The sequence below is a fragment of the Mastigoproctus giganteus genome, chromosome 4, assembly GCF_048544385.1.
Source record: "Mastigoproctus giganteus isolate SK-2022 chromosome 4, ASM4854438v1, whole genome shotgun sequence".
Taxonomy (NCBI): domain Eukaryota; kingdom Metazoa; phylum Arthropoda; class Arachnida; order Uropygi; family Thelyphonidae; genus Mastigoproctus; species Mastigoproctus giganteus.
The window spans coordinates 203,489,941-203,516,645 of record NC_143578.1 but is presented as its reverse complement, the minus strand read 5'-3'; the positions used below and the strand labels follow the sequence as shown (position 1 = coordinate 203,516,645).

At 37.9% G+C, this 26,705-nt stretch overlaps 1 protein-coding gene across 2 annotated transcripts in view; it reads left to right on the top strand.

Annotated features, from left to right (window-relative positions):
* LOC150087336 (golgin subfamily A member 2-like) overlaps positions 1–26,705 on the top strand; it is a 436,198-nt gene that overhangs the window by 384,048 nt on the left and 25,445 nt on the right. For both annotated transcript variants that reach the window (XM_090371141.1, XM_090371142.1), the window contains one exon: positions 10,640–10,746. In XM_090371141.1, coding sequence (XP_090227267.1) covers positions 10,640–10,746 — 107 coding nt within the window. The remainder of the gene's footprint in view (positions 1–10,639; positions 10,747–26,705) is intronic.

Genomic DNA, 26,705 nt, shown 5'->3' with positions numbered 1-26,705 from the left:
ACTATCCACTTCCACAAACGCCAGATGGTAGTTTGTTCCAACAATCGTTTATTCTCTAACTGAAAGCAAATTTTTCCACATCTAACCTGCAGCCATCTTTTTTTAAGTTAATGTCCCTTTATGTGAGAAATCTGAGAAAGAGTAAGAATGCCATTAGCATTTGGTTTACTCAATTGATTTAAAGCCGTAAACACTTCAATTAAGTCTTCTCAGAGGTGCCTAGTTTTCAAGTGCTGCACTTTGCAGAACTGAATTTTTTTGTGTTATATATCCTTTGGTGTCCTTGACTAATCTGGTTGCTCTTCTCTGCACCCATTCCAAGAGATTCATATTCTTCAAAGTGATGCTTCCATAGCTATATGCACTACTCAATGTATCTATTCATTACATTGTACAATGGGATAATCACTTTTTTATACCCACTGGTAAAATTCCTGTATATCAATGACAAAACCCCATAGCTGTCCTAGCAGCTTGACTGCACTGCTCAAAAAGCTTCATATCGGACTACAATTATCTAGCTCTGTTTCATTTTCTACCACTTTTATTTTGGAGCCACCTAACTGGTATATTATTCTGGGATTACTGCTGCTCATATGCAGTACCTTGCTTTTATTAATGTTAAACCTCAATTGCCATTTCTCTGTCTAGATTGAAGGTTGTTATGGTTATGCGTTCATCAGTATTTTTAATAAATATTGTAAACGCTGAAAGCTGAGAGATTCCACTAATAACATTAATCCAAAAAGAGCAGCACCCATTTATAAACAACCTCTGTTTTCTGCTGCCCAACCAGCCCTTTATCCATAGAAATAACTTCCCCTAATGTATTAATAAGTGCTCCACTTTGTGCAGCAACCTTTCATGTGGAACAGTGTCAAAAGTTTTACTGAAATCTAAGTATATGAGGTATATATATATATATATATATATATATATATATATATTTTTATTTTTTTTTTTTTTCCCCTGTCCAATGTTACTGCATCATAATCAGACAAGATCTTCCACTTAACAAATCATTGCTGTGATTTCCATATAACTCCATTCATATCAAGATGATCCTGTAACACTTCTTTAAGCACTGACTTCATTATTTCTCTGGAACAGAGTTCAAGCTTCCAAGTCTGTAATTACTCGTTTCACCCTTTGATTCCTTCCGTGACTTTTTTTCTCTTCCATTTTCTTTTCAGTTATCACAAAAACATTTAGCTCCCGGTTATAACTTCATTTACTTCTGGTGTTCCCATCCCTAAAAGCTTCTTCACAGGTAAATGTACATGCAGATTACATATATAGTTTGTCAGCATCCTGAACAGAATCATGAGTAGTTATGCTATTCATATCTAGTGGGCCAGTATGATTCATTCTTTTCCTTCTGGTGTTAATGAAAGAAAAGAATAAAGAATTCTTTGCTACTTTCCTTTGCATTCTAACCTGCATATAAACCACAGACTTCTCATAATCTGCCTTGGCTTCCATAAGTCCCTTTGAGTTGATTGCAAACTAGTTTGTACTTACTGTAGGTGTCTGTGGCCCCTGTTATAATTAATCATTCCATGCATTTTTATCTCTGCTACTAGTCTCATTACTTGCACCTTGAACAGCATCTCTTACTTACTGAACATTTCACTGGCAACCCATGTCAGTTTGGTGCACTGCCTTAGATTATATGTGCTTTTCAACCAAGAGTATAACTCCTCCCTTCCTGTACACATTGTACTGACTGTATTGAAATTTTGCTTCCTGTATGTCTGACTGGTAGCAGGTTTCCAGTATCTCTACAATATCTACATTTGATGACTTAACCAGGACTTTACCAAACTTGTTTACTGTACTATTACCATTAGAGTACAAGCAAGCATACATGCACCTGTTTTTGCTTTTAGTAACCTCTACCCAGCCTGTGCATTTGCTATCTCATGAAAACTTCCGATCAGGCCTTGTAATCTCTGACACCTTGCTTTCCAGGCTGCAGTATGCCCTAACGGAAGCAGTGCAAGAATTGCTGCCATTAATCTACTAGGCTGTGTATTCTCCCCCCCCTACACACACACACAAAACTAGCAATTTTCCATCCCACTTAACACTTTGATAACTTCAGAAAATATTCTTGCACCTATCTATTTAAATAAAGCTCATCCCTGTAAAAATAGTGTCTTCTGTTAAGAAGAGCAGATCATGCTTAGAAAAATTCTGCTCTCTGTGAAGATCACACCATCTGGATAAACAAGTGATAGAATACCTACTAAACAAGCAAACCTCATCTTGCTTAATTCTGGTGCCCATATGTATAAACATTTGCCAATAATGACTAGCTCAGCAGTTGATATTTCTATAGGTTCACCATATACCTGCTCTATTTGTGCACTTTTAGACTGGAATATTATTAATGATGATACACTTAAAAGTGATTTTCGTGTAATCTGCCAACTACTCACAAATGGCATCCCACTATTTGAAACTCAAATGAATGAAATTTAAGAAAGCCAACTTTATATTGTATGCAAACATTTCCATACAGGAAGAGGAGATTGCATCCTCTTGATCTGTAGATGATGCTGTAACACGTTACAAATCATATGCTAATAGGCAGCCAAAGCTAAAATTCGACAAACTGCTTGTAGCCATTGTAAGCCCTCTGCTTTCTGGTGGAACGAAAAGTAATGCAGAGAGTGGTATTAATTGCAATAAAGCTAGAGTAAAAACACAATACATTTGAAGTAAAAGTAAAATGAACCTTGGACATATTTACTTTTACCATTAATAAAAATATATATGAAGAGATAATTTGGAATAAAATCAGACGACTTAATGGCAGATTCCTTGCGATGCTAACTCCAGTAATGTAATAACATGAACAAGACATAATCACTGTAGATGAAATTGCAAATGCTCTAGGTGAAATCTTTGTATGGTCACATCTGCACATCTAAAAACTTTTCAAAAATCCCAAGTGCTGGATGAGAAATATGGACTCAATTTTATTACCCTTTGAATCAGCCATTTGCTATAGATGAATTAACAACTGTTAGCATTAGTAGAGGCATACGATGCAAGAAAGCTAGCTTATGCAGCATCAGCCAAAAAAAAAACACTCCCATTTCACCCTCTGTTTGTTCCAAATACCTGTCCAACTCGGCCTTAAATTTATTTAGGCTATCAACTTCCACAACAAAAGATGGAAGTCTGTTCTACCAATCAACTACCCACTGGCTAAAGGCAAACTTCTGCACATCTATCCTACAACTGTCTTTCCTCAATTTGAATTTATGCCCTCTTGGTTGATTATTCTGAGCATCAGCATTGAGCATGCTCAAACCATTCAAGGCTTTATACACCTCAATCAGATCACCTCGCAGGTGCCTAGTCTTCAGACACTGTTTTGGTCAAATTGACAAAAGGTACTACAGGTCCAGATGGAATACCCTATAAAATAATATTACAACTCTGTAAGAAAAACCTTCACACACTTTCCTACTTCTGTACAACAGAATTTACACAGAAAACTACTATCAAACTGCTTGACACCATGCCATTATCCTTTCTTTTCTCAAACAATGAAAAGGCCATACAAATGGGAGAATTAACAGTAGACAGATTAACAGTAGCCACAGGCAGAGGTGAAAGTGATTCTTGCACTGCTTCTATTGGAATGAGGAGCAGCCTGGAAAGCAAGGTCTTGGGTATTTCAGGGATGGGGGGGGTCATCATGGAACAGGTTAATACATGAGTTGTGTTAGGGTAACTAAGAGTAAGAATAGGTGCATATATACTTGCATGTACACCAATGCTAGGAGTACAGTAAATATTTTTGATGAATTTGAGGTGCTGGTAAAGACATCAAAGGTGGATATTGTTGGAATATCAGAGATGTGGTGTCACACAGAGATAAGGAATGCAGAATTGGAATTTGGGGAGTACAATATGTACAGAAAGGATACGGGTCATGCTGTTAGTTGTTATTTGGTTTTTAGGAACATTAGCAACTAAGGCCATATTGCTCCGGGCATATGCGGTGGTCATTCCCTGACCTTTCCCCATCCTCCGTATTTGGCGGTCATGGGCTCGAACCCCGGTCTAATCAAGAAGCATGTGCTACACACTGCTGCTCCTGGCTACAGAGGTGCCTATGCTGTTAGTTAAGAAATATATAAATAACTAATACTAGAAAGAATAAACTTAGCCTTGTGTGTTTATTCTTTTTAGTATTATTACTATGCACACCAACTGGCATCTCTCATATTGTGGAGTTATACTTCACAACTGGGTTGGCATGATTGCAAAGCCTGGGTGCCTACTTGCTCACCGACAATTGCCCAACAGGCCTGAAATGGTGCCGCCTAGGTGGTGGCATTCCCCAAGAATAAGTAACAATAGTCGTCTCCATTGGTGAGGCGTTACTTATTCGTGGTAGTGCAATACCTGGTAACTCATGAAGGTAGTCACAATATGAGATACAATTAAATCGATGCCATTTACCCTACTTCTGTAGTTTTTTACTACTACAGAAAAATATGGTGATATATCACTGTTATTAGCATTAGCATTAGCATTAGTAGAGGCATACGATGCAAGAAAGCAAGCTTATTCAGCATCAGCCCAAAAAAAAAAAAAAAAAAAAAACCCTCTCCCATTTCACCCCTCCGTTCGTTCGAAATACCTGTCCAGTTGAGCTTTAAATTTGTTTAGGCTATCAACTTCAACAACAAGTGATGGAAGTCGGTTCCACCAACCAACCACCCGCTGGCCAAAGGCAAATTTCCGCACATCTATCCGACATCCGTCCTTCCTCAATTTGAATTTATGCCCTCTGAGGTGATTATTCTGAGAAAGATGAAGAATCCCATTGGCATTGAGCATGCTCAAACCATTCAAGGCCTTATACACCTCTATCAGATCACCTCGCCGGTGCCTAGTCTCCAGACTCTGTAATTTGCAAAACTTAAGCCTTTCTTCGTAAGAGCAACCCTTTGTTCCATTTACTAATCTTGTTGCCCTTCTCTGTACCCGTTCCAGCAGCTCTACATCCTTCTTGAAATGAGGCCTCCAGACCTGTATACAGTACTCAAGATGTGGCCTAACCATTGCCTTATACAAGGGAATAATCACCTCCTTATCCCTGCTAGAAAAATTCCTGTATATCATTGACAAGACACCATGAGCTACTCTTGCAGCTCGTCTGCACTGCTCAGAGAACTTCATATCTCCCTGCACAATTACCCCCAGGTCCTTTTCATTCTCCACCACTGGCAGTGTGGTACCGCAGAGTTGATACGTTGCTCTGGGGTTACTGTTTCCCATATGCAGTACTTTACATTTGTCAATGTTAAACTTCATTTGCCACCTCTCAGCCCATCTGTTCAACCTTTCCAGATCCTGTTGCAGCAGCATAGCGTCAGTAGTGTCCTTGACGACCCTGCCAACCTTTGTATCATCTGCAAACTTGGACATTAAACTTGATATCCCATCATCAATATCATTCATAAACACCGAAAACAACAACGGACCCAACACTGAACCTTGAGGAACTCCACTAATAACATTAGTCCACGTTGAGCAGTGTCCATTGATTACCACTCTCTGTCTTCTGCCACTCAACCATCCCCTTATCCATAGCAGCAATTTGCCTCCAATGCCACACTGCTCCAATTTGTGCAGCAGTCTTCCATGTGCAACAGTATCAAAAGCCTTTCTAAGATCCAAATATATAATATCAAAGTTATTCCCTGCATCCAGTTCTTTTGTGACTACATCATAGTATCCAATCAAATTGGTCAGGCAAGACCTGCCCTTAACAAAACCATGCTGCGTCTGAGCTATAACTGAATTCTTGTCTAGATGATCCTGCAGTGCTTCTTTAACCAGTGCCTCCATTAATTTACCTGGAACAGAAGTTAAACTAACAGGTCTATAATTACTTGTGTCAGCCTTTGATCCTCCTTTGTGAATTGGGGTTACATTTGCACATCTCCAGTCTAAGGGTACCTCCCCTGAGTCCAAAGAAGCTCTCATAATTATGGCTAGGGGTTTGCATACTTCCTTTGCTGCCTCCTTTAATATAACTGGATAGATCCCATCCACCCCAGGTGCCTTTTTTATGTTTATCCTCAACAATCTCTCCTCCACTTTCCTCTCAGTTATTACAAAATCATCCAGCTCACTGCCAATGTTTACTTTACCTACATCATTCTCCTTCCTGAATAACTCCTCATGCGTGAATGTAGATGCAAAATACTCGTTTAGATTGTTAGCCACCTGAGCAGGATCCTCAACTGTTGAACCATCAATATCCAGTGGACCAATCTGATTCATCCCTTTCCTTCTCGAGTTCAAGTATGTAAAGAACTCTTTTCTGTTTTTCTTTGCATCCTTTGCCAAGGATTTTTCGTAGTCTGCCTTTGCCTGCCTAATCTCCTTTGTGACTTGGTTACAGACCAACTTATATCTATCATAGGCTTCCATGTCACCCATTAATTTATATGTATCCCATGCATTTTTCTTCTCTGCCACATGTCTCATTAGTTCATCTGACAACCATTTAGGCCTAAACCTTGAACAATATTTCTTAGTTGGTATGTAAAGCCTGGTAGCCTCCAAGATTAGTTCCTTGAATGCTTCCCATTTTGAGTTTGCTGTTGGTAACATCATCAGTTGGTCCCACTGTATAGAATTTAAATACTGTCTCAGACCATCATAGTCGCCTTTACGAAAACAAAAACCCTTCCCTTTACCTCTGATGGTAGTTACCTCCTTGAGTAAATCCCACTTCAACACACTGTGATCACTGCCACCTAGTGGTTCATTTATCTGCAGGTTCTTAATGCATGAAGAGTCACTACTGATAATCAGATCAAGAGTATTGCTCCCTCTTGTTGCCTCACGAACATGCTGGTGTAGAAAACAATCATCCAATAAATCCACAAAAGCCTTGCTAGTGTGCGAGTGACCAACCCACAAATTCCAGTCAATATCTGGGAAATTAAAATCCCCCATTATAAGACTCTCTGATTTACTGGCCCACTCTATTTCCCTGTACAATATCTTATTATACTCATCAGAGTCATTAGGCCTATAGCACACTCCTACTCTCAATTTTGATTTCCCTATGCTTATGTCACACCAAACTGATTCGGCACTGCCCTGTCCATCGATGTCGACTGGCTTCACTTCCTTGGACTTTATGTGTTTCTTAATTAATAGCATAACCCCTCCTCCCCTCCTGTCCTGTCTATCCTTTCTATACACATTGTATTCCCCAAATTCCAGTTCCGCATTACTTATATCTGTGTGACACCACGTCTCTGATATCCCAACAATATCTGCCTTTGATGTTTTGAGCAATACCTCAAATTCATCAAATTTATTTACCAAACTCCTAGCATTGGTGTACACGCAGGTATACATGCACCTGTTTCTATTCTTAGCTACCCTAACACAACCCATGTGTTTACTTGTAACGCAATGACTACCAGCAGTCTCTGAAATATCCTGCATCTTGTTTTTCAGACTTCTGCTCATTTCAATAGAAGCAGTGCAAGAATCACTTCCACCTCTGCCAGTGGCTACTGTTAATCTATTAGTCCTTGTATCCCCCCCAACTAGCAGTTTTCCGACCCACCTAACACTGCCTCGACAGCATCAGCAAAAATTCTTGCACCCTTTCTATTTAAGTGTATCCCATCCCTGTAGAAGCAATCTCTCCTGTTAACAAGTACAGTCCAGGCTGAAAAAAATTCTACCCCTTGAGCCTTGCACAATCCCTCCAGGGCCGAATTGATCGACAAGGCTCTCATCATATACTCCCTCCTATCGTGTCTGGGCAGAATTGCAGACACTTTCAAGTTCAACCCTAATTCACGGCTTTTTTTCAGCAGTGACCTGTACTTGCTAAGTAATTCCGCCGGTCTCCTACTCTTAATATCATTCGTGCCAACGTGTACAACTATATCACCTTTTGTGCCCTTAAAAGATGATATCCGCTCTACAATGTCATCAACCTTTGCCCCTGGCAGACATACCCTGGTCCTATTCCACCTATCCTTTTTACAAAGCATGTTCCCCGTTTCCCTGACAATAGAGTCACCAACAACTACTAGTTCCTGTGGGACCAGCGCATTCTGCCTAGGGGGCTGCTTCTGTGTTGCCTGATGACCAAGTGCAAGCTCTGGCGTTGATGTGGGCAGCTGAGAGCTTGATGGGCCCCTCAATTTATTTCCTTCGAGGGCATCCACCCTGTCCTTCAAGCTCTCATAAAGGCCCATAACAACGCTGAGTTGTCGCCTGATTTCCTTGCACTCCTTACATCGTGCACACACAAAGACATCCCCCTTGGCAGTATCATGTCCCGTACCCAACTGCTCCGCAAACATCAAGCAAACAGTGCATTTTAATAGACTGTGATTCAGAGGGCAACTGGCCCCCTCAGTTCTCCCCCGAACCACAGCACTCCCATTAGCTTGAGCCTTTTGCTTTGCTGCTCTGGTTAGAGTCATGATTCCAATGTAATTCAATAAAATTTAAAACAAAAATTAAATCCTTAAGTTATATTATATATATATATATATATATATATATGGATATATATATTGTTTTTTTTTTTTTTTTTTTTCGGTATCTAGTGTTCCCTTTATACAACTTCCGTATCACGTGTACCACTATAGTTATGTATTAATTATTTGTTACGATTAAGTCGTTATATATATTTATAGAGTTAAAAATACAATTTAATTGACAATAAAGTTTATCAAGATTAATAGATTTACTGAATAATTGACAATATTATATTATGCACTATACTACACTAAGCTTATGCTATCGTGTAAAAATGGCGGGAATTCACGAACGAGTATCAAGTATGTATTAATTATTTGTTACGTTTGTACTCTAAGTCGTTATATATATATATAGTTAAAAGAACAATTTAATTGACAATGAAGTTTAACAAGATTAATAGATCTACTGATTAATTGACAATATTATATTATGCACTATACCAGACAAAGCTAATGCTATCGAATTCCGGATATGCTGTGTCGCGTTTCAGTAACGAGTGTTATCTACGAAGTCCCTTTATATAACTTCCGTATCAAGTTATGTATTAATTATTTATTTTTACTAATTATTTATGTTCCGTAACCTATGTGGTTATATGTATAGTTAAAAGTACAATTTAATTGCCAATGAAGTTCGACAAGATTAATAGATTTACTGATTAATTTTCACGTAACTATGGCGGCTGTCTATGAACGGTAAACTCGTGTATTTGATACCCTTTCCGATACTAAGTAATACCTACAAATCTCTATCTAAGTTACTTTAACTTTAAGTACCGTAAATAGGAATATAAAGCTACTCTAGAAATAAGTTAATATGTCAATTTAAACTAATAAAGCAGAATATAAATCAGAAAAAACTTCTCTGTTCCAGTAGCGGCAGAAAGGCACGTCCGCACAGGAAACTCTCGTGCTCAAACTCCCAAATTCTTATAGACATAAAATCTAAATAAGTGCATCCAGTTAACATGGGTGGACAGTTGGAGTGTTGAGTCAGTTTGGTGTGACATAATCACTGGGAAAGCAAAGTTGAGAGTAGAAGCGTGTTATAGGCCTAATGACTGAGTACAATGAACAACTATACAGAGAAATAGTGGGCCAGTAAATCAGACTGTCTTATAATGGAGGATTTTAACTTACCAGATAGACTGAAACTTGTGGGTTGGTCACTTGCACACTAGCAAGGCTTTTGTGGATTTATTGGATGATTGTTTTCTATTTGTTTCATTTGTTCAAATAAGTTCTGCTGCATTTTTTAACATATATGGAATGAGCAATTTTCATTTATTTTACTTTCACTAGACTTTAAAAATCAATAATAAATATATAAAAAAAATAAACTGCAAAACTAAAAATTTACTTTTGTAATATGTATTAAAATTTGTACAGAGATTCTTGCTTAGAAAATATATTTTATTTATAAAAAAATACCTTATGAAATATAAATGAATGATACATTCAGAAATATCACACAGCAAATATTATTAATTTAGAGTAACATATGTCAGTTTTTATTTCTAATGTTTTTATTTATTTTTATTTTTTTTTTTTCTGCATTAATACAAAAATCAACTTCAGTACAATCAAAAATGCGGAAGATCAGATGGAACTAAAGTTGAATAAGCTTACTATTTTTTTTTTTTTTTTTTTTTCAAAATGAGAAAACTGCTTATGGTATTGAAACCATGATAACTCATTCATTATGAATGCAGTATCATTAACTTTGTTTGCAGAAATAAGTTTGTCATCTTAAAAATACTTGCACCTTGCTCTTTTGTTTATGTGCTTGTATCATCAGTTAAAATATAAATTGCATTTTCATAGTTTCCTTGGCTAACTTTATCTACTTGCAAAAAGAAGCTGTAGCAGATTCTCACAGTGGTTGCATTGATTTTGGTACATTTCTAGTAGTTCTCAATAACGTTTATATGAAATTTAAGTTGTCAATTAAATGTAACAAAATTATCGTGTTAAATAAAATTAATTTTTATTTCACATGATGATTTTGATACATATATAGTTTTTGCAGCTTACTAAATTTGATTTATACATTTATTTGACCTGTATTTTATGTGATTATACAGGTGATTATATAGCCTTGTATCAAGTTCAAAGGGGTGTTATGAGAAAGCGAGCAGCTGAGAAAGATGAATATATTGCCCTGCTGGCCAGGGACCGAGAAGATTTAAAGGTATTTCACACGTTTATATGTACAACAAGCAAATAGTTATGATTTATCGTATATTTTGATTTTCTCAACAGTATACATTACAATAAAATTACTTTCAAACCGGTGGCATTTTAATTTCACAAAATTTAAAATTTTTCTCACTGCTACAACAAATTGAATAAACACTGCGATATAATTGGCATAACTCCTCCATCTCCATGTGCAAAAGGTTATCGAAATCTGTAGTAGTTAAGTGCCATGACTGGATTGAATCTTCGAAAAGCTGGTGAGAAAGGAAATTAGATTTCAATTCTCTCATTATGCATTTTAATTGAGAATTTATACCCTTATTTCACAGAGAGCTTAGGGAAAGAATAGTATCTGTACATTGATTTTACTTTCAAATTGTGTCCTATCATCATAAGTTGCCTTATATTGTAAATAAAATTGTGTTATTTAATTTAATAATATACAGTTGGTTTAGCATTTAGCATTAGCATTAGTAGAGGCATTTGATGCAAGAAAGCAAGCTTATGCAGCATCAGCCAAAAAAAAAAAAAAAAAAAACCCACTTCCACTTCACCCCTCTGTTCGTTCAAAATACCTGTCCAGCTGAGCCTTAAACTTATTTAGGCTATCAACCTCCACCACAAGGGATGGAAGTCTGTTCCACCAACCAACCACCCGCTGGCTAAAGGCAAATTTCCGCACGTCTATCCTACATCTGTCTTTCCTCAATTTGAATTTATGCCCTCTCAGGTGATTTTTCTGAGCTAGAGGAAGAATCCCATCAGCATTGAGCATGCTTAAACCATTCAAGGCTTTATACACCTCTATCAGATCACCTCGCTGGTGCCTAGTCTCCAGACACTGTAATTTGCAAAACTTAAGCTTTTCTTCGTAAGAGCACCCCCTTTGTTCCATTCACTAATCTTGTTGCCCTTCTCTGTACTCGTTCCAGCAGCTCTACATCCTTCTTGAAATGAGGCCTCCAGACCTGTATACAGTACTCTAGGTGTGGCCTGACCATTGCCTTATACAATGGAATAATCACCTCCTTATCCCTGCTGGAAAAATTCCTGTATATCATTGACAATACTCCATGAGCTACTCTTGCAGCCTGTCTGCACTGTTCAGAGAACTTCATATCTGCCTGCACAACCACCCCCAAGTCCCTTTCATTCTCTACAACTGTCAGTGTAGTACCACAGAGTTGATACGTTGCTCTGGGGTTGCTGTTTCCCATGTGTAGTACTTTACATTTGTCAATGTTAAACTTCATTTGCCACCTCTCAGCCCATCTGTTCAACCTTTCCAGATCCTGTTGCAGCAGCATAGTGTCAGTAGTGTCCTTGACAACCCTGCCAACCTTTGTATCATCTGCGAACTTGGACATTAAGCTTGATATACCATCATCAATATCATTTATAAATACAGAAAACAATAATGGACCCAACACTGAGCCCTGAGGGACTCCACTAATAACATTAGTCCATGATGAGCAGTGTCCATTGATTACCACTCTGTCTTCTCCCCCTCAACCACCCCTTTATCCATAGCAGCAATTTGCCTCCAATGTCACACTGCTCCAATTTGTGTAGCAGTCTTCCATGTGCAACAGTATCAAAAGCCTTTCTAAGATCCAAGTATATAATATCAAAGTTATTCCCTGCATCCAGTTCTTTTGTTACTGCATCATAGTATCCAATCAAGTTGGTCAGGCAAGACTTCCCCTTAACAAAATCATGCTGTGTCTGAGCTACAACTGAAGTCTTGTCTAAATGATCCTGCAGTGCTTCTTTAACCAGTGCCTCCATTAATTTTCCTGGAACAGAAGTTAAGCTCACAGGTCTATAATTACTTGTGTCAGCCTTTGATCCTCCTTTGTGAATTGGGGTCACATTTGCACATTTCCAGTCTATGGGTACCTCCCCTGAGTCCAAGGAAGCTCTCATAATTATGGCTAAGGGTTTGCTTACTTCCTTTGCTGCCTCCTTTAATATAACTGGATAGATCCCATCCACCCCGGGTGCCTTTCTTGTGTTTATCTTCAACAGTTTCTCCTCCACTTTACTCCCAGTTATTTCAAGATTCTGTAGCTTACTGCTAGAGTTGAATACACCTCTAGCATTCCTCTTGCTGAATAACTCCTCATGTGTGAATGTCGATGCAAAATATTCATTTAGTTTGTTAGCTACCTGAGCAGGATCATCAACAGTTGACCCATCAATATCAAGTGGACCAATCTGATTCATCCCCTTCCTTCTAGAGTTTACATAAGTAAAGAACTCTTTGCTGTTTTTCTTTGCATCCCTTGCCAAGGATTTCTCGTAATCTGCCTTCGTGCCTAACCTCCTTTGTAACTTGGTTGCATATCAACTTGTATCTATCATAGGCTTCTGTGTCATGTGTTAATTTGTAAGTATCCCATGCATTTTTCTTCTCTGCCATATGCCTCATTAGTTCATCTGACATCCATTTTGGCCTAAACCTTGAACAATATTTCTTAGTTGGTATGTAAAGCCTAGTAGCTTCCAAGATAAGTTCTTTGAATGCTTCCCATTTTGAATTTGCTGTTGATAACATCATCAGTTGGTCCTACTGTATAGAATTTAAATACTGTCTCAGTCCATCGTAGTCGCCTTTACGGAAGCAATAACCCTTCCCTTTACCCCTAATGGTAGTTACCTCTTTGAGTAAATTCCACTTCAGCACACTGTGATCACTGCCACCTAGTGGTTCATTTATCTGCAGATTCTTAATGCATGAAGAATCACTGCTGATAATCAAATCAAGATTATTACTCCCTCTAGTTGCCTCCCGAACATGCTGATGTAGAAAACAATCATCCAATAAATCCACAAAAGCCCTGCTAGTGTGTGAGTAACCAGCCCCCAAATTCCAGTCAATATCTGGGAAATTAAAATCTCCCATTATAAGACTCTCTGATTTACTGGCCCACTCTATTTCCCTGTACAGTTCCTTATTATACCCATCAGAGTCATTAGGCCTATAGCACACTCCTACTCTCAATTTTGATCTCCCAGTGCTTGTCACACCAAACTGACTCAACACTGCACTGTCCAGCGATGTCGACTGGCTTCACTTCCTTGGTTTTTATGTGTTTCTTAACTAATAGCATAACCCCTCCCCCCTTCCTATCCTGTCTATCCTTTCTGTAGACGTTGTACTCCCCAAATTGCAGTTCTGCATCCCTTATATCTGTGTGACACCACGTCTCTGATATCCCAACAATATCTGCCTTTGATGTTTTGAGCAATACCTCAAATTCATCAAATTTATTTACTAAACTCCTAGCATTGGTGTACACGCAAGTATACCTGCACCTGTTTCTATTCTTAGCTACCCTAACACAACCCATGTGTTTACTTGTACCGCAATGGCTCGCAGCAGGCTCTGAAATACCATGCATCTTGTTTTTCAGGCTTCTGCTCATTCTAATAGAATGAGCAGAAGTTTACTTCTGCTTATTTCAGAGTTTACTTGCTGTTATAATGGTAATATAATGGTAATAACTATATATTTAGTAATATACAGTTGGTTTACTTGCTGTTACAAGCTGTACAAAAAAAAAGCACAGCGCTGTTTGTAGTTAGTCTCGGATTGATTTTTTGGAGAATTTTTCATGACTGCAATAATGACTAGAAATTTCATTTTTGTTATTTTAGAAGGTGAATAAACACACACTTTCCATTAAATCGTAAACTCCTTAATACAGTACAACTCATTAATACAAAGTTCAAGGCACATAAATTTTCATGTTTTGTAATAACAAGTTTTGTAGCAACAAGGTTCATCAAAAGTGTCAAAATTAATGGGAAGGGTATTTTGTTTTTTTGCTAATGCTGTCTTGCATCATATACCTCAGGTAATGCTAAATGCTAAAGCTTGCTTTCTTGCATCATATACCTCAGGTAATGCTAAATGTACATATATAAGAATAATAAGAAATAATCATAACAAAAGCCTTGTCTAACAATAATAAGAATAACCAGATATTTTATTCACTTTTTTCTTTTATTATAAGATAATCTATGAGAAAAGAAGCAACATAATTGAAACAAAAGTATAGTACAGTAGTAGTGACTCTTTTTAAGTGCATGTGCAAAATTGGTTAAATCTTTTAAAAAACTATCCTCGCGTGCACCTCAGAAGCGAATATTCAAGACATTTAATCAAACAATTTTGTCACTACATCTCACCACTCTGACTTCAAACAAGGCACTGCATGAATACAGCTATTTACTGAATTGTGGGACGTCACTACATGCCTGGCAGAGAGAACGGGAGTGTGAAGGTCACGACTCAAGGTGGATTCTTGAAGTGATGTTGTTTCAAAGTTTAAATTATTTTGGGACGCTCTGAATTCCACGTGCCCAAAAAATTTGTAAGCATGCGACTTTGGGCACGCATGCCATGGATTCGCCACCCCTGGTATAGTGTATAAACGTAATTAGTATCGCAAATTATAAAAAGAATGCAAAACAAAAAATTTGAAAAAAAAAGAGAGAATTAGAAATAAAAAATAAAGTATCTTAATATAAAAAAGATGTGCAAATTAAGTTTTTAATAAATTAATCTGACTCAAAGAAGGAATTCAAATTTGTTTGTACAGTTTTTATCTTATATACATTCTTTTCAAGACATTAGTGCAGACATTATCAAATGCAACTGTTTCATTATTAATGTTACTGCGGGCCAACATATGCTCTATTATTATGTTCAATGCATTTTGAGAATCTTTTTTTTGGAAGAGAACATGTGTGCTTCACCTTCACTTTCATCACTGGTAACAAAAAACTTCATTTTGCTTGATGCTCAGCAGCTCTTCCGGTGTTGGCATTGCTGAGTTAGCAACTTCATCATTCTCTTTAACAAACTCCTGAAATTTGCCAACAAATTCTGTATGCTCCTTTAAATTCCCCCATTCCTCAATGTTGTTATCACATTTCTCTGATGGATCATTGTTTTTTTTTTTTTTTTCAATAATATTCTCTCCGAAGCCACTCTTTTTGAAGCAGTTGATTATTGCAGCATAACAGAACAGTGATCCTTTGTTTTCTTAATTTTCCACTATTAAAAGACTCCTCTTGAACAGCAGATTTTTTGTTTGGCAGCAAATTATAAAAGAAATCAATCTCGTCAAGATTAAAAATATCCTTTATTACACTTGATGCAATACTGTCTCAAGTGACAACAAGATTATGGATAGCATCCAATACACATTCCACTTTGGCTGCAAATTGCTCCCTCCTATATTGTGGAACAAGTACCTTACAGGTGGGCCCTACATGCTCTCTTGAAATTATAAATAATGCTCTGATCCAGTGACTGCATAAAACTGTGGTACTGGGAGGCCAAAACAACAGTTGTGTATTTATCAACTTAGGAGTCCCAGCAAAATGTACTGTACAAAAATCAAAAGTCATCAAAATGTTCCTCTTTTTTTTTTTTTTTTTAAGCCATCCTTCTGTCCACTTTTGATAGCCAAGAATGAAAAATTTTAACTATAGGCCAAACATTTCTGTTGGTCTCATAATTACAGAGAAGTAGGTTAACTTCTTTAAAACATCTTGGCTTGGAACATTTTCCAGTCACAAGTGGACGTAGTTTTGTACTGCCATCTGCATTGCAGCATAACAGAACAGTGATCCTTTTGTTTTCTTAATTTTCCACTATTAAAAGACTCCCCTTGAACAGCAAATTTTTTGTTTGGCAGCAAATTATAAAATAAATCCATCTCGTCAATTAAAAATACCCTTTACCTCATATTTTTCAAGAATGGGCCTTACAGAACATAACCAGTCGGTAGTCTTTTTTTTGTCAACTGATCCCAACTTGCAACAAACATTTCACAAAACACAAAGTTATTTCTGTCCTTAAAATCTTTGGAGCCATGCACAGCTACATTTTAGGTTGCTAATTCAGTGTTGCTGAGCTGGAGCCTTTTCTTGCAAAATTGGACTTGATATTGGCAAATTTAATGCACACATTTGTTGGTACCATTCAAAGTTTTGTTTCATGCTTCTCATGTTTTGCACAAAAAGACAGCTCTCATAAAAATGGCACAAAATATATCATATGGTCCTTGAGGTTGTCACAGACATTCTCTCAGATAGGCCAGACAAACTGTACTTGATACCTCGGAGTCTACAACGCTGATGAAACTGATATTTCGGTGACATTCAAGTCAAGTGGACCCAATTTCAGTGAAGTCCGGATGGTCTGTGTCAGCCAAATCCTCTGCTTGAACCTTCACGATGGTGGGACTGTTAGTAATCCTGGATATAACCTCAGTGCCCAAGCACATTGTGCATGACCACCCAGGTGTGAACCAATGTAAGCAGGGGTCAAGGTGTGGCACCCACACCACATGGAGGAATGACGTCCCTCTGTGTTACCAGGCAATGTGGTAAGCAAAGTGGTGCAATACCACCACTTTGCTTATTGGAGGCTTGAAGTGGTGGAACCCATGTTTATTCTCCAGAGCTAAGTTCTGGTGAAGCCTTCCCCATCTCTTCCATCATGCAGTATGATTGATGACTTTTGAGGTTATGATGAACATCAGGGTGAGATCCAATCTTCCTTACATTTCGAGGGTGCAACTGTAAAACGGCGTTTGCAGGCTGGCCCCTAGTTAATACACCAGAGCCAACCTATTGGTAACTCTCTAGGAGGCTTCCGGATCAGCTAGTGTATAATCTTGACTCTCTACTCTGCCAGATAGTGACTAGAGGGAGTCCGAGTAGTGTGTATGCGGGGGGCATTGTCAAGGCTATGTTAAGTCATGGATCTGGGTATATTCTTACCAGCGGATATGGCTGACATAGACCATCCGGACGTTGCTGAAATTGGGTCTACTTGACCTGTACGCCATATCTAAAAATTTCATTACTTCATACAGTGTCTCCCCCCCCCACACACACACACTTTTTCTTACTATTGAATACACCATGAATTGTCAAACTAATGAGTAAGCTTATCTGCGAAAAGATCTAAACCTCCCAAACACTTCCTAGTTCATTTCACAAAAAATGTGGTCTCAATTCTAATTTCAACGATGTCCATTTCCACTTGCCATCTGCCAAACCCCATTACTTTTTCTGACAGAATCTCAGTTATCGGTTGATCCAACTACTGCTCATCTCAGTTGCCCAAACTACTCTCTGTATGATTCCTTTCGCCTCAAAGGTGGTTATGTCTATTCCGATATTCTCTGTCAGAGACTTGGTAATTTGGAATCTCTTTTCGATCTTCTCTGGCTTAAAATTTCTCTACCTCATTGTGTCAAATTCATCTGTAGTCTCTACTGTTCTCCCAACTCCACTTGGAGCTCTTTGACTTCCTCTCTTTACAACTTGACTTTCTCCAGTCCAACTTCCCTAACAGTGAGATAATTTTCCTTGGTGATTTTAATGTTCACAACTCCAGCTGGCTTCCATTTTCTAGTCACACCGACCCAGCTGTTCAAGATGCTGAGGCTTTTGTAGTTACTAATGACCTTGCACAGATTGTTCATTTACTTACGAAAATACCAGACAATCCTAACCATTTTGAACATTTTGAACAGACTAAGAGTAGAAAAGTAGCTTCTTGCCCTAACGGTAGCCGAGCATTCTGCTGTCTTGCCAAAGCTATTGGCCGCAACTTTTTCCCATCTCTGCTCCCACCTCTGTCAAAACCGAATGGTTCTGTTGTCACTTCAGCCAAGGATAAAGCTGACCTGCTAGCATTTTACTTTTCATCCAACTCTTGTATTAATGATCTTGGTAAAACACCTCCCACCATTCCCAACACGCTGCATTCAATGCCTCTTGTGGTCTTCCGTCAAAAGGATATCAGAAGGATTTTGACGAATCTTGATGCTAAGAAAGCTCCAGGTCCTGATGGTATTTCTCCACTTGTTCTCAAAACCTGTGCTCCTAAACTTACTCCTGTTCTTTGCCGCCTTTTTTTACTTTCTTATTCCAAAGGTGTTTTTTCTTCTGCTTGGAAATTTGCTGATATCCAGCCAGTTCCTAAATAGGGTGACAAATCCCTCCCATCCAATTATCGTCCCTTGCAATTACTTCTACTTTTCCTAAAGTAATGGAGAAATCAATTAACCGCCAACTCTTAAACTACCTAGAAACTATCTGTCTGATCAACGATCGCCAGTATGAATTCCGTCAGTTTCGATCCACTGGTGATATTCTGGCTTATGTTACCCATTTATGGACAAATTCAATGGAAAAGTTCAGTGAAACACAAGCAGTTGCTCTTGACATCTCAAAGGCTTTCTATCGTGTTTAGCATAAAGGTCTTCTAAACAAGCTATCATCTTATGGTTTGCCAACTGTTTTTTGTAATTGATTTTCCAGTTTTCTCTCTGATCGCTCACTGAGGTGATGGTAGATGGTTCTCTGTCTTCTAACTTCTCCACTAATTGTGGTGTCCCTCAAGGTTCAGTTCTTTCCCCCACTCTTTTCCTCTTGTATATTAATGACCTTCTTCCATTGACTGTAAATCCTATCCATAGTTTTGCAAATGATAGCACATTACATTCCACTTTCCATTTTGAGAAACCTTGCCCTGCTGAATCAGCTTCAACTTCTCGAATATCCACTACTAATTCCTTAAATGCCCATCTCCAGGTAATTCTCCGGTGGAGCAAAGACAACTTAGTTGATTTCAATCCTTCTAAAACTCAGTTTTGTCTTATATCATGCAAAACGATTCTTCTGCCCCTATGCTTATCTTTGATGACACTCCAATTTCTAGTAAAAATGATATATTTCTTTTAGGATTACCCTGATTTCTAATCTCTATTGGCACAAGCACATTACAAATATTATTGCTTTCTCTGTATCTAAAAAACTCTCGACGTTACTTTTCTTCCAAACAGCTATTCACTCTGTACAAATTGCAAATCTGCCCTACCATGGAATATTGTTCCCACATCTTGGGTGGTGCCCCCAGAACCTCTCTCGGGCTTCTAGATTCCATTCAGAAGAGGGCAGTTAGGCTAATTACTGACTAACATAGTCTCGTCACTCGCTGTCTCATAGATATACTCAGTGGTGAGCTGTGAATACTTCAACAATGAGCTCGCACTTTTGACAACTTTTTGATTTGAAATATCCTTTGGGGGGGGGGGGGTATCTACAAGTAAATCTGATCAGTCACGGAAGTGACTTCACCCGAGGCGTCTGCCAGCAGCTCTTCCCATGCTCAGACCACTAGTCTGTGTGGAGCACTCACTAGTAGTATGATTAGATTATAGCACTTGATGCATTTTTTGTGACCAGTATGATATCTGAAGTTCTAACTTCTTGGAATTTTTGAATAGTATGACATCACAATCATACTTCTGCAGTTACTACTGCAGTATGTATGATTGCAAGGATTTGTGATATGACTGCAACAATACAAAGATTTGTCAACAATTTCTTATTTCGTGTCTCATTTTTGCATGCGCAGCTGTTCGGGGCTCCTAACATTCCATTGTTAGGTGCCCTGACATTTAGATACGTTGTTAGGTGCAGAGCCATTTAGATACATTGCAATAGCAAATATACGTCTCTTACTTTAGTTATCATAAACCCACTGTATCTTGTCTTCCCGAAATTATGGAAATTTGTGAATGATCAATAACATTTTTACAATTTGTTTTTTTGGCTGATGCTGCATAAGCTTGCTTTCTTGCATTATATGCCTCTACTAATGCTAATGCTTAATACCATACAAAAGCTCTTATTTCATAATCAATATACAAATCAAAATATCTAAAAGAAACGTGAAGGATGTTTCACATAAAACCATCTATCGGTTTTATATCGGTTTTATTAACCATCTATTAATATTGCAAATGAAAAATAACATAAAAATATTTCTCATATTACAAATAACGAATTATCACAAAACATTCCACAATATAAAAACAAATATTACATAAAAAATAAACTGTTCTAGAAAAGGTACACAAAAATCACAGATTACATGAAAAAAATATTGCACAAATATTCAAGAAAAATTTATTGCACAAAAATTCAAGAAAAATTTATTCTGAAAATTGCCAATTTACTTCTTTATTAATATTTGTTGTCTATCTTCTGCTTTGCTCAGTAGCTGAATGATGATTACCGAAGAATGATTTGATGTAGCGATCCGAATCAAATTGAAGCAATGGTTTTCCATTTAGATGTATGGTCATCATAATCTGCAACGTGTTTAATTGTCACAATATTATTCATTACGCTGAAAGCTCGCTCAGCTTCAGCACTGCTAATCGCAATGGTTTCAAAGATATTTCTGCCTTTCTTAATTGAAAAGGAAATTTCACTCGATTTTAAAGATAAACTGTCTTCGACAAAATTTGATTTTCACCGTCTTGCCACTGAGACAAAGGTTCTTTCAATGGTATCGCTATTTTCGTTATTTAATTTAAAATCACTCTGTTGCATTAATAACTTATCCTTTAAGGATAAAACAATGCATTTAATCACTTGTCACAAGGTAATTTTTTTACTTTCGATTTTGATTCCTTCAAATTCTTTCCACTTCAACATGCTATCAATTTTAGCTTCATAATTTCCTTCAAAATTTTTCAAATTAGCAATAGCATTGATAGTTCAAATAATTAATTTATAAGCTTTTGCCATAGTGATTCTGTAAAGCTTCTGAAAGGTAAGAGAGCATCCTGCAGGGTGTCGATCATTAGTGCTAAACGATTAAGAAATTCCAGATTTAAAAGTCGATTTAACAATGCCGAATATTTTAACTTCTGATTCAAAATGTTTCACAATTCAGGATAATTCTCTTAACCTGCAATTACCATCCGCAAGCTGCTCTTCGTAGCCTGAACGCACGACCGATCTTTGTAGTTTCCACATAAAGTTCTTTAGCAATCATCTTTAATTCGCACTGGATTTTTGGAGATTGCATACATTTTTTTTTTTTTTTTTTTTAATTATTGCCTGTATGCCATTATATTTTAGAACATATTCTACACAGTGAAAGCCTCGGCAAAGTTTCAAAATCTGCCAACATTTCATCTCCGTAAAGCTTATATAATATCCTAGTTGCTTCAATTCCCCTCCCCCACATTACTACTGTCACTAGTTCTTCGAATGCTGTGCAAAATGTCGGAATCACACGTATATTCATCTACTGTGATCAAGTAATATGTTGTTTACTTGGTCACTGACAGGTGATCATAGACAGGAGAAATTTACTGGAAGGCGTGGATCACTCACTTTTCCAAAAAACATATGCCTGTTTGTCGGAGTAAAAGGGAACCACAACACAGGTTGACCAGAGGCTATTATCCATGTGGGGGAATCTCCTTAATCCTGTGACTGGCTATGGAAAGCATATTGACTAGCGCAACTTCTTGGAATGTGGCTGCATAAGTTTTACGGACACCACTAATGTTGTGGAACGGTAATTCCTTTCACCCTTAATTCGCGCTGTCTAATTGCCTAAAAGCCAGACGTCAGAACAATGCATACAAAGTTGTCTCTCCTAATCCGTTCATTACACGGAAATTATTTTCATTCTATGGAAACTACTCTATTTTAAATGTAATTACCAGGAGGAATTTAAAAAAGTTCAGTATAAAGAAAGAAGTTGGTTAAACAGAGGTCCGACTGTAATTAATTAAGAAATTTTAAAATACATAACGGATCGATTGCAACATTAAAATGCTGGGAATGGGGCCCCGCTCACCCCACCGTACTTTCGGCTCCGAATACTCAATAATTGTATTCAGGATTTCATTCATAACATAAATGATAGTTTCAACAATGGGCTCACAAAATTTCAAAAAAAAGAACAACGGGCTCTCGCGACATACTGTTTCTGCAGCATGCCTTTTCTACAGATATTTCCATGGGCACTGTTCCTCTGAATTGGCTTTTATAATTCTCACTCTCTTTAAAAACAGTCCGAACAAGTGCTGCCAACATCCATTTACTGTCCAACTTCAAACTCGCAGAACCAACTTTTCATCTTCCTCGTTTATTCATTCAACTTCCGTTTTCTGGAACAACCTTCGTTCATATGTATTTCCTGAAAATTACAGTCTACAGAAGTTCAAGTCTAATGTCAACAAATATCTTCTTTCATCTTCTCAATCTCCAACCCAAGCATGGTACTAAGTACTATAGGTTCTAATACCTCTCGTGTTTGGGGTTTTCATTAAAAAAAAAGTGTTTAACAAAAAGGTTCATTGAACCTAGCTTAACAATTGCAACTGTCTCTAATAATCCTTTTTAGGGCACATTTATTTTGTAGCTACATAAACTAATTTTGTTTATATAAAAGTAAATTCTAACAAGTGAGTGCTGTATTTTGAGAGACACGGAACTGGGCCATCACAGGCAATAATAGAGACAATAATATTACAGCTGTGTTCAGACGTTTGTATTAAACATACAAAATAATATTATTTCTTTCTCACAGGATGAAAATGGACTTTGTAATACATATTAACTGAATTTTGTAATAAATGAATAAGCGTTTCATAGAAACGCTTTCTCAGACGAATGATATATGCTTCGTATAAACAAGTATTTTGTATATACAGAGTTTTTATTAACAAGAGTCTGCTGTATTCAGATTTTGTAAGCCTATTCATTTCAGCATGCAGCAATAATGATGGGTAGCCAGAGTGTCATAGCTAGAATTCAATTGTGTCTATGAAATCTAGAGATGTACGTAATTAAAGTTGTCTTTTGTTTCTGTATATGTATGCAGATTTCTTCCTTTAATGCTTTTATTAACAATGTTCCTTGATTGACAAAACAACTGAATGCTATATATATACTGATGATTTAACAGCAGTAAATTTAACTGTGGAACATCCGAGCACAAGTCACCGAATTTCCAGCTCCAAGAAACCAATAAGTATTTGATGACTTTCTTGTTTTATTGACCTAATTGTCATATTAATTCGTATTCTATAAGTAGCTTTATAGTCTTAGTCACGCTCGTTATTTTATTTTTAATTTAGCTAGAGGTTTTGTAGGTTACTTCTTAATATACATAGAACCTTTGTTTCATTCAAATCTTGCTGCAATTGTTATAGAATGAGTGGTAGGGAAAACTCAGATTTTTTAATTGTGGTAAATATGTAGCTGTAAAGTTCAAATCAGTTATGCTGGCATTAGTTGGATAATTTTGTTATAGATTATAATTAACTTTTAACTCCAAATCACTCGTTGGGCAAATATCTTTTGTGTTTAGCTAAGGATATAACTAATTTAACATTTTAATTGTTACGGTATAGCATAATTCATATTCCGAACTTAGTGCAGGGTATAACGTGAAACTAGGGTAATACCTATCAATGCGCCTAGAAATATATTAGCTTAGTGTAGTATTGTCAATTAGTTAGTAAACTTAATGTTATTAATTTTCATTGTTAATCAATTAATTTTATTCAAATAGAAATCATGCCCCAGACTAGAGCAGTAAAGGAAAGGGCACAAATTAGCAGAAGTGCTGTGGCTTGGGTAAGAACCAAAGGGGCAATTCAACAACGCATCACACCCTAAAAAAATGTGCAAGTTGTGAAAGGTTTGCAGACCTTTCTGGAACAGGACATGATCTAGCCAAGCAGGATATCTTTGTATGTGTGCTAGGTGCAAAGATTGTCAAGAAATTAGGCACCAACTCAGCGTTCTGATGGGTGTCTGAGAGTTTGAACAGTAAGGTAGATGCCCTCGAAGGAATTAAAATGAGGGGGGCCCATCAAACTTTCAGCTGCCCAACTCAACAGCACAGCTCACTCTTGTTCATCAGGCAATACAACAGCAATCTCCAAGGAAGAATGCTCTGGTCGCACAGCAGCCAGTTATTGTTGGCAACTCTATTGTCAGGGAGACTGGGAATATATTAAGCAAAAAGGATAGGTGGAACAGAACCAGGTGTGTCTGCCAGGGGCAAAAGTTGATGATTGTAGAGCAGATAAGGGAAGAACAGGTCATGTTGTTGTACACGTTGGCACTAATGACATTAAGAGTAGGAGATCTGCAGATTAACTTAACAAATGCAGGTCAATGTTTAAAAAAAGTCTCAAGTTACTGTTAAATTTAAAAGTGTCTACAATTCTGCCCAGACATGATAGGAGGGAGTATGTGATGAGTCTTGTCAATCAATTCGGCCCTGGAGAGATTGCACAAGGCTCATGGGGTAGAATTATTTTTCAGCATGCTCTATGCTTGTTAACAGGAGAGACTGCTTCTACAGGCATGTCTTTCAGTTAAATAGAAAGGGTGCAAGAATATTTGCTGATGCTATCCAGGCAGTGTTAGGTGGGTCGGAAAACTGCTAGCTTGGGGAGATTCGCAGACTAAAAGCAGCAGTAGAGTGACTGCTTCTATTAGAGTGAGCAGCAGCCTGGAAAGCAAGGTGCTGGTGATTTCAAGGATGGCTGGAACTAATCATGGAACAAGTAAATACACTGAGTGGACAAAAATCATGGGATACCTACCTAGTAACTGGTAGGCCCACCTTTTACCCGGATAAGGGCAGTCACACTGCTAGGCATTGAATTCACGAAAGTGTTCCACAAGTATTTCCATCCATGCTTGCTGCACTGCTGTCCATAATTTCATCACATTCCTGGGTGGAGGATCCAAAGCTGAAACTGACCTTTCCACAGCATCCCAAAGATGATCCACGGGGTTCATGTCCAATGAACAGGGAGGCCATTCCACGGTGGTTAAATCTGCGGAGTGCTATTCGAAGCATATTCTAGTCACCACGGCTCTGTGGGTGCACGATGACCATGAAGGGATGCAGATGATCTGCCAGGGTGAACACGTAACCTGCACTGTTCAGAGATGCTTCTAGATGTACCAGAGGTCCCAACATGTGCCAGTTGAACATGCCCCAGACTATTATCAACCGTCTACTTGCCTGAACAGTTCCTTTTTGAAAATGATGGATGCATAGCTTTGTACGGTTTCCACCAGATATATGCAACCTCCTGTCCACCCAAATTAACTGGAAACGGGACTCATCAGAACAGGAGACAAATTATTTGAGGTCCAGTGCCGATTTTCTTTCGCCTAGTTGTGGCGTTGAGTCATGTGTTGTGGTGTTGGCCTCTGGTGGGTTAGCAGCTCCCATAACCTATTGCAGCTAATGATCACATGATAGTTCTTGGTGGAGACAGTTCTGGCTCCTCCCTCGTTGAAGACCACAGTGATTTGTGCCACTGTCGCCTCTGGTTGGCTGAAACAATCTGAAACAGAGATCGACGGCCACTTTCATCCACGACCTTTCTCCACTCACAGCGCTGTCCACGATGAGATGTTATTCCAGAAATGGCATATTCTAGATACACCTTAATACTGTCGAACGAGGATAGTGCAATTTCTGTACCACCTCTGAGATAGTTACCAATGTTTCGGGCACTCACTATCATCCGTCTTTCAAAGTCTGTTAACTTGTTAACTTATGACATCCATACTGACATCGTATTACTGTCTACGGGAATGCAGTGTACCACCTATACCTGCCAAGCTGTGGGTTCATCCACTAGTAAGAGGGGGGTAACAGCATCACATTGCCCAGGAACCAGGTATCCCATGAATTATGTCCTTTCGGTGTACATGGGATGTGCTAGAGTAACCAAGATTAAGAACAGGTGTGTATATACTTGCGTGTACACCAGTGCTACGAGTTTAGTAAATAAATTTGATGAATTTGAAATGCTGGTCACGATATCAAAGGTGGGTATTGTTGGGATATTAGAGACATGGCATTACACAGATATAAGCAGTGCACAATTGGTATTTGGGGAGTACAATTTGTACAGAAAGGTTAGGATGGGAGGAAGGGTTAAGCTGCTAGTTAAGAAACATAAAATCTAAGAAAGTGCATAGAGTTTACTTGGGTGGACAGTGTAATGTTGAGTCAGGTTGGTGTGACATAAGCACTGGGAAACAAAAATGAGAGTGGAAATCGAGTGG